This window comes from Macrobrachium rosenbergii, chromosome 40, assembly GCF_040412425.1.
Source record: "Macrobrachium rosenbergii isolate ZJJX-2024 chromosome 40, ASM4041242v1, whole genome shotgun sequence".
Classification (NCBI taxonomy): Eukaryota; Metazoa; Arthropoda; class Malacostraca; order Decapoda; family Palaemonidae; genus Macrobrachium; species Macrobrachium rosenbergii.
Window position 1 is genome coordinate 24394097 of NC_089780.1, and position 18740 is coordinate 24412836.

At 39.0% G+C, this 18740-nt stretch overlaps 1 protein-coding gene and 1 long non-coding RNA gene across 6 annotated transcripts in view; one reads left to right on the plus strand and one right to left on the minus strand.

Moving 5' to 3' along the window:
• The window catches only part of LOC136826262 (uncharacterized), a 246992-nt gene that overhangs the window by 191101 nt on the left and 37151 nt on the right, over positions 1 to 18740 (minus strand). The window lies entirely within an intron of this gene.
• LOC136825959 (salivary glue protein Sgs-3-like) lies at positions 1820 to 16275 on the plus strand. The gene is made up of 4 exons (XM_067082824.1): positions 1820 to 1905; positions 7914 to 8576; positions 15136 to 15234; positions 15849 to 16275. Exons 1-4 carry the CDS (start codon positions 1836 to 1838, stop codon positions 15974 to 15976), a joined length of 960 nt encoding a protein of 319 aa, XP_066938925.1. The 5' UTR covers positions 1820 to 1835; the 3' UTR covers positions 15977 to 16275.

Sequence of the window (18740 nt, forward strand, 5' to 3'; positions counted from 1 at the left end):
ATATGTATATATATAAACAAGTGTACACGGCACCTGGAAGTCCAGTAACTGAGACTTTACCATACCAGCAAGAGTGCACAGGTCGGATCCCCAAGAAAGGTGGAAGGATTTGGGTAACCCTATGAATCCACAGTGCTAAAGACCCACCTTAACGTGTTAAGAAAAAAATCTTGGAAGAATGTGAATTGAATTGAATTGAATTGAATATAGAATTTAGGCCAAAGGCCAAGCTCTGGGAGTTATGAAGTCATTCAGCGCTGAAACGGAAATTGACAGTAAAAGGTTTGAAAGGTGTAAGAGAAAGAAAACGTCGCAGTTGCACTATGAATCAATTGTTAGGAGAAAGTGGAAAGTAAGATGGAAGGAAGAGAACACGAAAGGAAGTACAGTAAAAGGAACGAAAGGGGTTGCAGCTAGGGGCCGAAGGCACGCTGCAAAGAACCTTAAGTAATGCCTACAGTGCACCGCATGAGGTGGACTGACGGCACTACCCCCTACGGGAATTTGGAAGAATGTGCCCCAAAGAAGATTTGCGTAAGTAAGGGAACCAGTTTTCTCTAGATGTTGTAATTCATAATGTACTTTCATTAGAAACAAGCTTTGTCAAGACAAGCTCTCATCCACAGAAAATAATGCTCACGTGTGGAGAGAAGGAAACATTAGGGGAGAAGAAAATGAACGGGCAGAGAAGAGAAGAGAAAATGAAGAACAGTAAGCAACATCTTTTCGAAGGTTTTAATAAAAGTTATCAATAAATGTGTGATGTGTTTGTTGAAGTATAACAAAGACGTGACAACTATGTTCGTTAAGAAATAAAGATTAGCATGGTAAAAATTAATGAAGATCCGAATGATGTTTGTTAAATATGACAAAGATTTGAATGAAGTGTTCATTAAAGTTTTCATTTGAGGTGTTCCTTACTAATAATAGATTTGAATGACTTTTTTGTCATAATAATAATAAAAAAGAACTGGATGATCAGTTCATTAAAAAATAGATATATATGATGCGTTTATTAGAAAATATTGCTGATTTGCGTATTGTGTTTCATTATAAAAATAATATAAACGTGTTTACTAAAAAATATAAAAAAAATTTGAAAAGTGCTCTGGAAAACTTATAGATTTGAGGGGCTGACTGACGCACATCAACCAAGTTGTGAATCCTACGGTTTGCTAGATTCATTGAGATTTTTTATTCTTGTTTTATTCAGTCTGCACCGCAGTGGTACAAAGCCATTCACTTCATTCGTAAACTTACAATTTTCTTTTAATTTACACAATTGATTCTCTTTCCCTTAATGTTATTTGGATATGATGGAAGGGGTGACGAGAATCAACTTTAATCCATGTTTCTTTATATTCTGTTATTGAGTTCTCTGGTTCTGTATAAGCTCTCTTGGTTACAGGACAGATGCTCTCACGGGAAACAAGTGTTGAACAAGGGTATCCAAGGCATATACTGATGCCTCTAGTTACCTTTCATCAAAATGGATTCTTGCGTCTATTATTGTTGCCACTTCTCATTCATCAGTTCTGTCAGTTATCTAGTTTCCATCAGGAATTCGCCAACGAACCTTCAGTACCTAAAGGCGATAATGCCAAGACATTATTTGAAATAGAATACAGTTGATGATACACCGTCTTCTAGACAAGGTTCTGCATTAATCACAACAGAAGCAACAACATCTGCCATCGCATCTGTTATCATCACGTGAATATAAAGGGGTCACCTTGGGTATTCAGTTCTGCTGTCAGTTTGTTTGAAGCAATAGTGTATTAGTGTTCAGTGGTCGTCTTAAGTCGCAGAACCTAGACGACTTCCACTGGAACACCATGGCTAGTCTTCAGCTCCTTCCGTTCGTCCTCTGGCTTGGCGTCAGCTTAGTGACTGCACACAGCGAAGGTTAGAAAGAAAAACTTCTCTATTTTTGTTAAGTGCTTGTTAATTAAAATGTGTCAGCCAAACTAGGGTATGTTTTTAAGTTGTCTATCTGATTTATTTACACTTTACAGTTACAGTCTGCTTCATTTTTTCCAGTTCCATTCCACCGAAAGCTCTCTTTGAGACCTGCAGATGCATTAGTTATATATACTGTATAATAGTGCAGAGCTATTTTGATATTTATACAGCATATTCTAAATTAACTGTCGAATCCACACCATTATACACTAGGAGGACAAGAAAATACTGTTTTTTCTTGAATGTGATAGTTCACGCCCTCTTGATGTTAAGTAGGCAGCTTACTGTAGTCTTTGAGCTACATACTTATACTTCATCCAGTGGCTGTAGTATGCACAGCAAGTCTTAAATATTTTGGACAAAGTCTTGATAGCCTGATGAATCATTATACACATTTTATGACTCACAGATTCATTTGTATATGTATATGATATATATATGTATGTATATATATATATATATATATATATATATATATATATATATATATATATATATATATATATATATATATATATATGTACATATATATATATAAAAATTACATATAATATATATATATATATATATATATATATATATATATATATATATATATACTTGTGCAGAGATACTCTGAGATTCATAAAGCAAACTACATTAACTGTTAAATCCACACTATCATAGCACTCAAAGGATAAGAATTCTTATCCTCAGTTTTTCTTGAACGACATGATATTTTCCGCCCTCTTGATTGTCAAGTGGGTACTTTATTGTACAGTCTTTCAGCTGCAAATTTATACTTCATCCATTGGCTGTTGTATGCGCAGCAAATCTAAAATATTTTGGACTTCCAGTCTTGATAGCTTGATGAATCATTATACACAGATTCATTTGTTATATATACATATACGTATATATATATATATATATATATATATATATATATATATATATATATATATATATATATATACGTATATATATGTATATATATATATATGCACATATATGTATGTATGTATGTATGTATATATATATATATATATATATATATATATATATATATATATATATATATATATATATATATATATATATATATATATAATCAGTAAGCTACAAACGTCCTTTAATATCAATTCGCTCTACCTCGGAAATAATATATTTTCATATATGTTACCGAAGGGAATTTTTAGTTGATAATAAGTTCGTCGTCCCGTGGGCTCGAACCAGCGACGGACAAGAACTGGCCGCGTGGGTTAAATGCGTCCACTGTAGTCCTGAGTTCTTGTCCTTCGCTGGTTCGAGCCCACGGGATGACGAACTTATTATCAACTAAAAAATTCCCCTTCAGTAACATATATGAAAATATATTATTTCCGAGGTAGAGCGAATTGGATATTAAAGGACGTTTGTAGCTTACTGATTGTATATGAATCACGGTGATGTGATAAAAAGTCATAATATGGCTGCGGCACTACACGGTTAGCATGGCTGAGGTGGGTGGATATCGTCTCTAAATACAAACACCTGAGTTCGATGGGCGATTTGTATATGGGAGACGATATCCACTTATACCTCACTTGCTGGCCGCGTGGGTTAAATGCGTCCACTGTAGTCCTGAGTTCTTGTCCTTCGCTGGTTCGAGCCACGGGACGACGAACTTATTATCAACTACAAATTCCCCTTCGGTAACATATATGAAAATATATTATTTCCGAGGTAGAGCGAATTGGATATTAAAGGACGTTTGTAGTTTACTGATTGTATATGAATCACTGGTGATGAAAAGTCATATATATATATATATATAATATATATATATATATATATATATATAATATATATATATATATATATATATATATATATATATATATATATATATATATATATACTCTGAGATTCTGAGATTCATAAAGCAAACTCTACATTAACTGTTAAATCCACACTATCACAACGCCCAGAGGATAGGAAAATCCTGTTTTTCTTGAACGATATAATATTTTCCGCCCTCTTGATGTCAAGTTGGTAGCTTATTGTATAGTCTTTGAGCTGCAAATTTATACTTCAACTATTGGCTGCAGTATGCACACCCAATCTGAAACATTTTGGGCATCCAGTCTTGATAACTTGATGGGTCATTATGTGTATTTTAATCAGCATTCTAGCTTTGACAGAAGGCCAATGCAACACAAACAATACAGGAGTAATCATGTATTCTTGGCGCTCTATTTAAAGCATTTTGCACTACGAGACAAATTGTCCAGCAGCATGCTAAAGTCACTAACTTCGTCAGCAATCAGCGCTGGATTACTATTTATATTTAGCCAAATATCACCAAGGTTGGCTAAGTTACTTTACTTTCCCCAACATAAATTCTCTCTACTTTTATTTAGTTCTAGCTGCTTCAGTGTCATCCATTCCGTAACACTGGTAAGAAAATCGTTTAGTTTCTTCTTATTTGTATCCCCAACAGTGTTTATGAAGAAATAAAATTGGGCGCCATCCGATAATAGCTTGAACTTTGCCCATGTCTCTGTAGTATATTTGACAATCCAGTAGTATATAGCCTATGCAAGTTAAGGTTAGACTTAATACGCTTCCTTGGGGTATACCTCGTTTTGGTGTTTCATAAGATAAACGGGTTTCCAATCTGCACGCAGCATTTTCTGTCACACAGGTATTCTTTTAAACACTCAAAAGGATATTTTTAAAGGCAGTTACAGTTCAGCTAATCACGGTTACTTCTTGAAAGTCATGTTCACTTTGCCATTTCCTAATTCTGTAACAGCAGTGCCACTTCCACTAAACTTTTGAGTGGACATTGGACACTCTGATTGCATGGATCAGTTTCTCTTTCTCTCCTATTGTTCCCAAGCTTTAAAATTTCCTTCTTCCATCCCAAATCAGTCGCATTTTTTTATTTTTGCTACTTTTCCTTGTTTCCAACGGACCCAAAATAAGTTAGGATAGTCCCATGATCCTAACTACAACACCAGCTTCATGAAAAGCACAGTAACTCATACAAAGCAAATCTCAAGATATCAACCTTTTGAGAGAGGATCTCTTTAACTGATCATTGAACGCCAGGAAAAATAAAAATGCAGCTCTAAGCCGGTTTTGTCTTTCTAAAATGCCTTTACAGCTACAAATCCTGTTATGAAGAAAGAAATAAAGATGGCATTACCATTTGACTTTGAAAATAATGAATAGAATCTAATACTCGTTCTTGGAAACTTGATAAGCAGATTCATTTCATTAAATAGTTCGGATAAGTCCATCCAAAAGAAATGTTCTTATATTCAAAACTCTCTTGCATTTTAAATCCAACTCTCTTCTTGGAGTGAACTAACTGGCTTCAATACAGCAATGCCAAATGGAAACCTTCCTATCTTAATGATGGTTGGAAAAATTCTTTTAAAAGTTTTGTGCAAACCTAAATAAGGAAGGTTCAGCATCCTGTCTTGCAAATATGCCCTGCTTAATCAAATGCAATGGCTTTGTTGCTCTTTGTGGTAGTAGAATCATCCCTCTTGCCACGCGTACTTGCATTAGCCAGGTGATAACCTTATAACTATTGTTCCCCAGTCTTATATCGGGTTGACTGTGCACTAAGGAACACTCCGCTTTATTGAATGTTTTCGTCTTTATTGTTCAAGTATTACTATTTGTTAACATGGAAGATTTACTTTTATTCATTCTTGTTTTATACGTCACATATACAATATTTCCATCTTTTTATTATGATATACATTGATTTGAATTTTTCCCCATGGCCAGTCTACTTTCTTAAGCGGATTGAACGTTGTTCGGCATGCCTTCTGATGAAAACAATATGCGGCCACAACCTTCATTATTTTCATGATAAAAACGGTGTCAACATCTTTACGAAATGAGAACATTATTCAGATGCATGCTATGAAATAAAACCCTTCGAGAGACACAACCATGCAAGTTCAGTTAGCTAAGTTGAGCTGGAAAGACGTTTGAATATGCCCCTTACCTTAGTATAGGTGAGTCATGCTGCCTAACATGTCAGTAGATGTATATTTTAGGTAGACTCGACCCAGGCGAAACAAACAGTTACTGTTGCCAATGAATGGTTCAAGAAGCACTCATGAAAAGAGAAGAGAAGTATATCCACAAGCATCATAATTCGAAAATGGGGAATATAAGGGTTTCTTTCATGCAATCAAGTAGAAATGTTCAGCTTGTGACCTAACTAAGAACTTGTTTCTCACATTCTTGCCGATTTTTTCTACACTTCTGATCTGTCCCTGGATCATTTAAGACCGTGATGAGTGCATCATAAAGTTCAATTGACTACTTCAGTCAACGGTATCAATCTTGATCCTTTCAGAATATTGCTTCTCTTCTGTTGTCTCACTCTGCGCAATGCATAAAATGATGCTTCAAAACACGACGTGCAACGAATTTCAGTCACATAAAATCCAAAAAGAAACTAAAACTACGAACTGAGTGAATTAGTGTTTATTACTACGAAAGTCATCTTTTGTTTACATCTAAACACTAGTTAACATTTGTCTGCTAGCAACTGTCAAAGCTGAAATATAAAGAGGCTGGTACGAAAATATGTGTAACCTTCATATTAATTCAACGAATTGTTCAGTTTACCTCCAGAACAACAATTCTACCTGAAAAAAAACTATAGCACAAACAACCCCAGTACTATACTATCTACAACAATTCCAGTTTTCACTACAACACCTGCAGCTCAAATAACTACAACAGCACCGACAAAAACAACTTGCTTTTCCACAAGCTTAATTAAGACAGTTTTTTCTTGGTAACCTGTATATGTCCATAAAACAAACATCTTTCCAAACACATCTACGCAACACCCACTTCATTCTTATTACCTCCAAGAACTCCATCCCTTCCCCCTATGCAATCTCTTCTTTCAATTAAATTTCCATCATTTAAATCCCCTAGCACAATCATTCTTTCTCGTTCTCTAAACCTAATCAGGTACAAATTCCCTTTCCATATGAAACTTGTAATCTCATCCTTTTCCATTCTGGGCCATATACATGTACTCATAACTTGTTCTCTTGCCACCCTCAATTTTATCCAAGGAGTTCTTTAACTAACTTTCACCAATCTCAAAACTCTTCCTTTGCAAGCGTTACCCCTTCCTAAGCTCTCCATCCCATAGCTACCCTTCTCTTAATCATTTTGTGTCCTGTATTGAACAACAAAGCATCTAGTTTTCTTTCCTCAGATAATCTGTTATAAAATATAACTCTTCTTTACATCTATATATATTAAAAAAACAAATATTAAATGTTTCATTTGTCCTCATACTTTTTGTTGGCTTTAGGCATAAAAACTCATCAACTGGACCATTTCCTCTCAACATGGGTTTACAACTTTCCACTATGAGCTCCTTCCTTGTGGCTTGGCGGATTTCTGTCCTAATCCACTACCATTAGCACCATGGTGGCACTCACATATTCACTCATCTCATACAAACATCTATATCATTGTGTGTGTGTGTGTGTGATATATATATATATATATATATATATATATATATATATATATATATATATATATATATATATATATATATATATATATATATATATATATATATATATATATATATATATATATATATATATATATATATATATATATATATATATATATATATATATATATATATATTATATATACTTATACAATTTCATAATCATCCATCCTTGATGTGACACCAGTCATTTAAAAGTTGTTAAAAACACTATTTAACATTTACATTTAAACCAAAAAATCTAACAGTCCATATTAATAAATCAAAATTTTTACATTGCTGGAAAGTTGTCAAAACTTTACTTCAAGTCACTGTAAAATTTACTACGTTTATGAATACTTTGTCATTAAAATTTTAAATGAGAATACTAAATAAAAGTACTAATGTATTTATCTCTCATTTATTTCTGCAGCAGAATTTAACTCAACAGAGGCTCCGACCACAGTTCCAGCTCCAGTCACAACTCTGGCTCCATTCACAACTCCCGCTCCACCCACAACTCTGGCTTCATTTACAACTACAGCTTCATCCACATCAACTACAGCTACAGCTACAACTAGTCCAACTCCAACCACAGCAACTCCCACCCCAACCACAACAACTCCAACTCCTACCACAACAACTCCAACTCCAATAACAACAACTCCAACACCAATAACAACAACTCCAACTCCAGTAACAACTACAACTCCAATAACAACTACAGCAACTCCAACTCCAATAACAACTCCATCTCCAATAACAACAACTCCAACTCCAATAACAACAACTCCAACAAGAACAACCACAACAACCCCATCCACAACAACTCCAATTCCAACCACATCCACAACTACTCCAACTCCAGTAACAACTCCAACTCAAATAACAACAACTCCAACCACAACAACTCCATTTCCAACCACATCCACAACCACTCCAACTCCAATAACAACAACTCCAACTCAAATAACAACAACTCCAACCATAACCACAACAACTCCATTTCCAACCACATCCACAACTACTCCAACTCCAACTCTGGCTGCAAGGACTCCAACTCCGAATCCAACAAGTCGAACTACAAGAATTCCAGGTAAAAACTAAAAAGTGTTCTGTGTATATGAGCGTCACTCACCACCAAAAGTAAGAAATTATCTGTATATTCTAACAGTATCACTAAGTTTGTTATCAAACTACCTAAATAAGCTCTTCTTATAGCCAGGTTATATTCATTCATGAATTAGTATTTCCTATAGATTATCGTATCTTATGAACCGTAAACACTGTTACTGAAATGTTTTGTATCGACCTTGTGGACAGTCATGTTTGTTGATAAGATACAATAATCTATCGGAAATACTAATTCATGAATACTGACTTCCTAAGCACTTTTATTTTCAGATTTATTTCGCAAATTTCTTTTACTGCACATTTTACACTCAAACCCAGTATCGTCAACAACAAAAACATTACGATCACTTTCTTAACGATATTAGAATATGGGAACTTTACTATATGCTCAAGAAAAATACCTGCTTCCTGTTCCGCCCTTCCTGTTCCCTTATGCCCTTCGGTGCGACATCCATTGGGTCTTCCATTAGTTATTTGTTCAACTGCTTCGGTGTTTCATAGTCACCGGATTTGTGTTCACCCTCTGGATGACTAAGGGAACGGACTTTTGTGCACGACAGTACTTGAAAATAACGGAGAAATGTCAAAATATTGAATAAACGGTAATTTAACAAAAACTTTGCATATTATTTTCCGTTTTTATAACGTTGTTCTGACTTTTGTTCATTCAAAGGGGGTGTCTGGAGTTCTTTTCCAGTGACTGTAAATATATATATATATATATATATATATATATATATATATATATATATATATATATATATATATATATATATGTGTGTGTGTGTGTGTGTGTGTGTGTGTGTGTGTGTGTTTGTGTGTATAGATATATATATAAACTAGCTGACCATCCTGGCACTGCCCAGTAAAACTCTGAATGACAACAGATAAACTCTCTCTCTCTCTCCCCATAATTCTCCCTCACTCTTTCCCTCTTTCTCCTCCCTAACGCCCCCCTCTACTCTCTCTCTCTCTCTTTCCTGTTAAGATAGTTGCTTCAATTACATTGCCCAGCATTTTTTACATTTTGTATTTCACCCATTCTCATCCACTCTTCCTATTGGGGCTGAACTTGGAATAAAAGGGCATCAGGAGTCTCACTATTCATCTCAGTGACCTCTAAAACCATGTATTAGACACTAACATCTGTCATTTTTTACATTTTATTTTTCACCCCTTCCCACCTGCCCTTCCTATAGGGGCTGAACTTGGACTTAAAGGGCATCAGGAGCATCACCATTCATCTCAGTGAGGTATGATAAATTTGTAGAGTTCATTTAGTTACTAAGTCTATGGGCAGAACCAGCCCGTTTCTGGGAAGCCTTTCCCTCAAACCCAAGGCCAAGCTCACTTACCAATACATCCCCACTGGAAATGTGTCTGGCTAATTGACCTATCGAGTGTACTATGAAACACTCGAGCACCTGCAAATGTCGACAGATGAAACAGGAGGAAAAACGATTCCCTCTTGTTTATCAACATAAGCCACTACTGTGGTGTTTATTGTTCAACAAAACCACTGAGTGTCACAAAACTCATCCTGAAATTCTCAGAAGGCAAAAAGGCTGCCTTGAGTTCAGGATGTTGATGAGAAGGTATCAACTGTCTCAGTCACATACCTTCAAGACAAAGTCTTACAGGTGTGTGCCTATTCCTTGATTGGTGAATGCAAGAGCAGACACACAACTTGAGGAGAATATATAAGCATATTCAAAGGTTCCTTCAATCAAGCATTAGCTTAATTCTTCCCTCATACTTTGAAGAGGAGAGAAGGATGGAGGACTGGAAGCAGATCTCCTTCATTCTCCAACATGGGGAAGATTCTGCAAGATGACAGGATACCAAGACAATTAGCTCTAGCCGGGCTGGCATTTCCCGAATCGGGAACATGGGTGAGGAAACAGGATATAAGTTTGATGAAAAGAATTGCCGAGACCCAAGGGAAATAGATATTTCTCCTGAAGGAATTCATTCCCAGATCCGGCAATGTCGCTGCCAGATCCAGAGACTTGACAAATATCATTTCATCCAGGCATCTGCAGTAGGAGAACTTCTGCCTGGTCGATACTTCTTCATCCTCTCTTCCCTTCTGCCCTCCTTCCTTATGGAAAAGAGGGTGGAAAAAGACACAGTTATCCCAGAAGGGAAGAAGAGGGCTGTGTGTTTCCACGATCTTCTTCTGAAGCCTGGGAATTTTTAGGAGTTGAGGAGGCTGGCTTGAACTTAAGGTTGAGCCAAGATGACTAAGACCCAAAGGTCTTGGCCATTGTCCAAAGAACAAGGCAGTGCCCTGGTACAAACCTTGATTACCGCGGTGTCTGGCAAATCTCTGAAAGAGAAAGGCAGAACCATGTAAAGGTTCTTTCCTAAGGGTTGAGCCAACTTGGGATTTATGAAACCAGAGATCCGAATTAGGACAAAGTCCTTCTTCTTAGCACCAGAACTGACCACAGATTGCTACCTGGTTTAGGAAGACCCATCCCCGGACAGGACCAGTCTTCAGAAGGCAGGGTTCTCTCCAGGAATGGTTGTATCCAAGGAGAGAAAGCCTAAAAGTGAAGGATTGTGGATCCATCAGGAGACTGTCTGGAGGAAACCAAGAGGTGTCCTCCAAGATTGCCACCTCTCGCTGCAGAAGAGAATACCCTTCACAGCAAGGTCAGAAAAACCTGCAGTCAGCAAGACCCCTCCGAGGCAAGAAGAATTCGTACTCTGTCGAGGCGGAGGAGGAGTTTGATGTCTTGACCTGCATGAGCTCCTTGTCCAAAGAAAAGTATTCATCTGATCAAGCACGCTCTCGCAAGCAAGGACTGTGGCGGCCACGGAAGCTCTCAGGCCCTTTGGGAACTGCAAGGGTTGCGAGTGATGAAGATTATTCATTGGGGGAGCCGTGGTCCTGTCTCGGGGATCCTCGTGCTGACAAATTGGTGCAAAGTTCTCCGAGAAACAAGGGCGATCGCAACTTGAAGAGGAAGACCCTCATTGCTTCTGAAGCATGAAACTACTGTACCTCTCTCCCTGGGGGGAGACCTTGACAGATCCCAAGAAACCCTCCTCGGCTACCTGGTTGTACTACAAGGCAATTGGGGGACCAACACAGAAAGCATGCCAGGCAGCCGAACTCCGAAGAAAGACAAATTCATCGGAGCTCTCTCTGTCTGTCTTGCGCCTCTCGGAACAACCGAGAGGAAAAGAGGACAGGTGAGGAGAAAGAGTGCCCCTACCTGTCCTACCAGGAAGACCAGCAGGAGAGGTGGACCGTGAGCAATAATCAACCAAAGGAGATGATTGCCACACGGGGGTAGAAGAATGCTTGTACTGTGGCAAAGCACTTTCCCGGGAAGATCAGAAAGTTCACTCGAACAGTGCTGAGAACCCAATTCAGAAAAATCGAGCGGATCTGGCCAAGCTGTGCCGAACCGAGCCAAGCCGATCTCACGAATGCAATCCAGACTGGTTGGTAAGTGGTGGACTGAGAGGCAAGCAGGGCGAGCCAAGCCGAGCCAGTCTCGCGGACACGACTAGGGGCTGGGTGGGGCAAGCAAGCTGAGCCCAGCCGAGCTGATCGCATGAATGCAATCAGGACTGGACAGGACAGAACTTGTCTGCCATGAACTAGTGCTAATTTCCCAAACTCTAAACTCCTTCGAGGCTGAGGCCCCTCGAGAAGGTGGTTCGAAAGGGTAATTCTGTCTGCTATCCTGCATGCTCAAACCCTAAGGTTCAAGACACAAAGATGAAACCTGGCCAAGCAACCGAAGCAGATGGCAAGCAGTATTGAGACACCTGGGCATCTTGGCACCTGGACACCCGGGTCTTGCCACTTTCTCTAGTCCTGTGCCTCTCGCTGGGAGAGTGTTCATGATTCACAGAATTTGAGCGACCTACGAGACCCCCAAAAATTGGGAGTGGCTGCTTTCGTTTTCCAAAGAAATTGAAAAGAGCCAGGCACAAAAAAAAACCAGTCTCAGACGCAGATTTCTAAGACAGGCAATAAGGGCACGGCCCCTGAAACATGAGACCCCAGAGGAGAATGCGAACCGGTTCCCACCCAAGGGCAGGTAGACCCGAGAGAAAATTGCCTACCAGAAGAGAGTCAGTCCCTTAAAAGTCCCGCATGACTCCTGAAGGAAACCTCTTCCCTGCTTCTTCTGGTGTTCGAACGTATAGGATCGAGACACCAGGCTGGGAACCCAACCGAGTACTGGTAAGCACTCAGGAAGCACTTGTAATGCTGGCAGGAAGAGCCAAGACACCTGGGTGCCTCGGCCCTTTCTCTCGTGCTGTTCCTGAACTGGGCTGGGGAAAATACTCTCCAGGGCAGATTGGAATACTCAATATTCCACAGAATCTCGAACACTCGGAGCAGTTCACGAATGAGCACCTGAAGCAGCACCCATCTTAGAGGCGGAACCTCTAGGACTGGGAATGGGAGCGCAAACCTAGGTGTGCGCGCCTGCAGCTCCCAAAACAAGTCCTAGGGTATGCGAATCGGTTCCTGAGCCAGAAGGTCGGAAAGAGCCAACAAGAGACCCACTGCCTCCTCGGAAGGAGTCAGTCCCTCGACACCCAAAGGACTTCAAGGGGGAAGAAGCAGCCTTCCTCTCCTTCGGCCGAAGGAGATCTGTCCGATTTCCCAGGACCCCCTCGAACCTCAGGAGAGGAAGGGAAGAGGCAGCAGAAGATGAAATCAAAGATAAGTTGAAAAAGACAGTGGCTACCTCCACAGGGCTACTTCCTTCACCTTCACTCCACCATCTTCTACAGGATGGTGGACATGAAACATCGTAACCTTCAGGGCAGCTAGGCAGGATCACAACGGAAGTGGCCCAGGACATGACTACCAGGAGAAGCAGCAGGCACGATCAGGACAGCCAGTGCAGGAGCTACGGAAGCGGTTCGGAAGGCAGGAGCTACAGCAATGGGCAGGAACGTCAAATGAACGTCACCAGCAGCGACAGGAGTGATCAGGACAGTTGCGGCAGGAGACCAGGAGGAGCTGCCCAGAGACTTGTTGCCGAGTCAACAGAATCAATAACACAGGAAGCACAGCAGGCGCAGATGGACCACGGATACGCCAGAGGCAGTGCCACAGCATACATGAAGGCCAGGAATGACAGCGATCGATCCACATCGGCGGGAACAGAGTTGGAACGATCCCAACGTGGATCTATGCCATTCCAATCATGTACTGTCGTCGATCCCGAAGTAAACACTGTATGAACGTCGGGACTCCTTCAGGCAAAGACATCTCAACTGAGATATCCAGCCAACTACTGCTGCACCTATGATGCTCTCTGTCAACCTGAAAGAAAAAGCAAAGATGATTAGTGGAGGGAGACTCCTCTCGCTCCGAGGGAAACTGCCCTATGAAGCTATAGGAGGCCCCAGAGAAGAGGTCGCCCGACTGCCCACGTCTCCCCCTCGCGGTCTTCACTCAACAAGCAAGTGAAGTGGGTGAAGGAGAGATAGAAGAACCTACAGGGGGAGCGAAGGAAGAAGGGGAGGCCACCAGGGGCATCGTGGAAGAGAACTTATCAACGACATCCACAACCTTCCCCCCCCCCAAACAACCCGCAACTCTTCCACAGCGTGGATGGCTAAAAACAACACAGCACAAATAGAAAGGGAGCAGTCATGCCCTTGTACCCAGAGGGCATGAGCCCAAGCAGGGGAGCGAAGTTATTACATCCCAATTTAAAATATCCGAACGTACAGGGGATGCGTTCAGTACCTAATTAAAGGGCTACTGGAAGAAAAGCATTACCACTCGGTTATGCCCCTCTAAATACGCTCTTGGCCATCAAACCAAAGACAGGCACAGGGAATGACAGCCTATGCAAGGTTATCACAAATCGTGGGTTTGTATATTAATAAATACCAAACACATGCAATATATACACAATAATACAGAAAAATCCCACCGGGATAAATAAAGAGCTTAACGACAGTTAGGAAAAGAGATCCGAAAACACGTACGGAACGTATGAAGGCCGAAAAGCAAACTGGAAAGTTTGCATCCGGGCAGGCGGGTTTTCCCGGCTACCCGGCGATAGTTACTGCATAACCTCCTTGTTCAAGAGTTTAACGGCAGCGTCCAGCTTCGCCGTAAGTAATTCCTAATGTAAAGGACTGACGGTTTATACATTGTGTCGGAACAAATTATATATATATATATATATATATATATATATATATATATATATATATATATATATATATATATATATATATATATATATATATATATATATATATATATATATATATATATATATATATATATATATATATATATATATATATATATATATATATATATATATATATATATATATATATATATATATATATATATATATATATGTATATATATTATATATATATATCTATATCTATAATGTATATGTATATACATTATACATACATATATATATATATATATATATATATATATATATATATATATATATATATATATATATATATATATATATATATATATATGTTATTTCTTTCAGGATGTCCTTCAGACCCAATCAAATTTCCGGATGGATTCGTCCAAGACCCAGGTATCGATGGTATCTGTTTGATATGCAAAAATGGCGCATGGAAAATTTGTGAGTAAAGCTCTTACTATTCATATCAATTATTTACTATCTAAAGCAGTTTGACCTGGAGCTACGTGGACGATTGTAAAGCCATGATTAAGTTTCCAAATTTTCAACACAATAAGACTTATACGGGTAAACGAACTTGTAGAAGTGCCAATACCACTGCACCTCCAACAATATCTGACGAAAGAAACCTTATATAGTCAAAGCCGTTTTAGTAAATTGCTTCAAAATCATATGTCAGTTCACTTCGATTTAAGTTCGAGTCCACCTGGGTCAAGAGATTTCTGCCTGTTCAATAGTATTATAATTACTGACGCACACAATCATTATCTATATATATATATATATATATATATATATATATATATATATATATATATATATATATATATATATATATATATATATATATATATATATATATACACATATGAACTCTATGACAAAAGGGTAAAGGGAAAAAAGAGCCATGTGTGCAGAAATGGAATACTACAGTCATTAAGTATGGTCTATTTCATTTAATTTTCTGCTGAATATTTTTTCTTTTAGTCTTCTACTTTATCTTTTACTTCTACTTCTCATATCCATTTATTTTTTTTTTCTTATAACTTCTCTAGCTCAAGGATGTTTCTTCGAGGGCAAGTGCTATGAATACGATTCCAAGAGAGACATATATATTTGCACAAAACACGGGTGGCTGCGTAGTAAGTATCGATCGTTACATTATATTTCTTATACCTTTTGAAATAAGCTTCATCTGCCTTGAATTTATTTCAAAGATGGATCGGAATGAAATAAGAATGCCAAGCACTGGCACGTTTTGGGTGTTTCAACGCTATGGTGAGAATAGATGGAAATAAAAATGACATAAATAACGAATTCAAAAACAGAAATTCTTGAGATGACTAATTTTTAACAAAGTAAAACCCAGAAATTTAATTACTAATAATATTAAAATTGCCATAGATACGACTAAAATGGACACCCTTACATAAATTTATCAGATCTTTTCATAAAAAGCGGAAGTCTAAAAAATGGGTAACGGCTCTCATCACTGTTGTCCCCTAAAATTTCAGTGTTGGTTTTACCATCTGGATGGCACATCCGCCTTTCAATGGCATACTTGTGAGAGAGGTGTGAAATAATGAGCAGGAAGACAAGTACTGCTGTTTATTGATGTTGTTGTTGTTGTTGTTTTAGATTTAGCTGGCCTTGTGCCAGCAAGGGCTCTTGCTCCTAGAGCAGCCCATAGCGGTTAACTGATGTTGTTGTTTTAGATTTAGCTGGCCTTGTGCCAGCACGGGCTCTTGCTTCTAGAGCAGCCCGTAACTATATGTTGATGATGAGTCTGTGAGATGGGTAGGTTAATGAAAACTTTATTATGATACATGAAAGTGATTTTGGTGGGGGTGAAATTTTGAAATGAATAGGTTTAACAGGCAAGGTTGCAACCTCTTTGAACCCTAAGGTACACATCAGATGAGGATAAAAGTACGATAGCAGTGAGTGTTGGCTAGTGGGAGAGGCCAACAGATGGAAAAAAGAAGAATTGAGTAGTAGGCACAGGTAGCTAGTATGCTAGTTCGTGGTGATCCAAAGCCATATTCCTTGTCCGGTCCTAATTCTTGTGTCTGTATGTGTTTTGTGTATTTGTGGTGTTGATTGTGATGGATGGAATGATAGGGGAGGGGTGATTTCTAAAGTCAGCATTTAGAGATGAATGGTATGGATTTTTATTTGTTGTCTGGGTCGAGTCTGTTGAGTCTGATTTAAGAATAGGGAAGGAGGGTGGGTGGTTTAAGGTATGGATTCTTTAGAGTTACCTTGGTGGTGGGTAGGAGCATAGGAAGCCTGCAAATTCATGGATGTTTGTCAGTATGTGCTTTGTTATTTGGGGAGCTGTTCTTTCATTACCTTCATAACTTGTTCTTAGCTGTTCTGTTTCTGTACAGTCAAGAAGGTAGTGTTCCAGGGGTTCTTCTGGGATTGTTTCACAGTACTTGCATGGTTGAGGATTGTCTACTATTCTTTGCCATGTGCACAGGTATCCTAGCCTTAGCCGATGGATTATGACTGCTAGGGCCCGTGACATGTCTTTGGTTATATTGTGTGGTTTTAGGTTTACAGTGTCTATGTACCATTTGGCGGTTTTTGAGCCACCAAAAACAGCTCTTCTGACTTTGCTTTCTTCTTGTAGTTGGCAGTGTGCTGCTGCCTTGTTTTTCAGTTGTGTGAGTGAGGGGCTGATTTTGATACTAACGTTGGTGTGTAGCAACCCACTTTTTGCTAGAGAATCTGCTTCTTCATTTCCTTGGATTCCCACATGGCTCGGAATCCAGTTTAATGTTATTTCCCTGTTCCTTTTTGATGGAGGCTTGCAATTGCCCATATGCTTGATAGAAGTCTGATATTTTCCTTTGCTTTTCCTTTTGTTATAGCTTGTAGTGCTCCTTTTGAGTCAGTATGAATTGTTGTGTTTCCCTGCCTATGCTGAGAGTCTTCTAGAGCTTTTGCAATGGCAATCAGTTCAGTTTGTAGAGTGGAGGCATTGTCAGAGAGCCTCCAGCATCCTTTGAGGGTTGTTGAGTGGACTCCTGCTGCTGCTGCTGCTGGGATGCTGAGATCTACTGATCCATCTGTAAAATATTCATTTGTGGCTGCAGTTTTCCTGATTGCCTCTTGGGCTGCAAGCCTTAGCTGTTGAGCAGTGCATGCTTCTTTGCTTGCAGGGAGGACTGTAAAGTTTATCTTGAACAGTTCAGGCTCCCAGGGTGCTTGTTCTCTGTACTCTGTGATTGGCGTGTCTTCCTTGATTGCAGCTGCTTGATTTTGCATCCCTACTCTCCTTAAGGCTGCTAGGAGGTCGCCAGCATATGTCTTGGGGGGGTCTAGTTCCTCATGAAGCTCAATGTTTTTCTTGATTTCTCTCTTGAGTGGGCAGTTTCTGCTACCTTTCAAGGTTTTTAGCAGTATGGATGTGTTTCTCTGATCTATTCTGTGTGTTAGAGATTGTAAGTTTGTTTCGTTTCTCAATACACACAAGTTAGTCCACATGGGTGCACCTGTGATGAGTCTTAAGGCATTGTTTTGGATTACTTCGAAGCTTTTTTGTTCTGTGTTTGTGAGGCAAGTAAGGACAGGTGCTGTGTACTCCAAAGTTGACCTTATTGTCTGTATGTAGAAGGTTCTGAGGGCATGGTATACTGCTCCTTGTTTTAGAGAGGTGATTCTTCTCATAGCATTTTGCCTGCATTTGATTTTTTTGCTTAAGTGTTTTCTATTACTTTGCGTGGGGAGAGTTGTTTGTTGATATTTGCTCCTAGGTACAAAAAGTTTTCTACCCATTCGATGGGTTCACCCATGAGTTGTATTTCATTTGGGTTTAGGTCATGTTTAATTGCCATTGCTTTGGTTTTTGCTGTATTGATTTTTAGACCAAGCTCTGTACAGCTATTTTCAATTTGTGTTATTGCATTTTGCATATTTTGGTAGGATCTGTACCTGTGTGT

What these genes read in the sequence shown, in the direction of transcription:
- LOC136825959 (XM_067082824.1), top strand. Translation starts at nt 1,836, where the DNA reads ATGGCTAGTCTTCAGCTCCTTCCGTTCGTCCTCTGGCTTGGCGTCAGC. An exon ending in TCGAACTACAAGAATTCCAG is followed by an intron (nt 8,577 to 15,135) that starts GTAAAAACTAAA and finishes TATTTCTTTCAG; the next exon opens with GATGTCCTTCAGACCCAATC. An exon ending in AAATGGCGCATGGAAAATTT is followed by an intron (nt 15,235 to 15,848) that starts GTGAGTAAAGCT and finishes TAACTTCTCTAG; the next exon opens with CTCAAGGATGTTTCTTCGAG.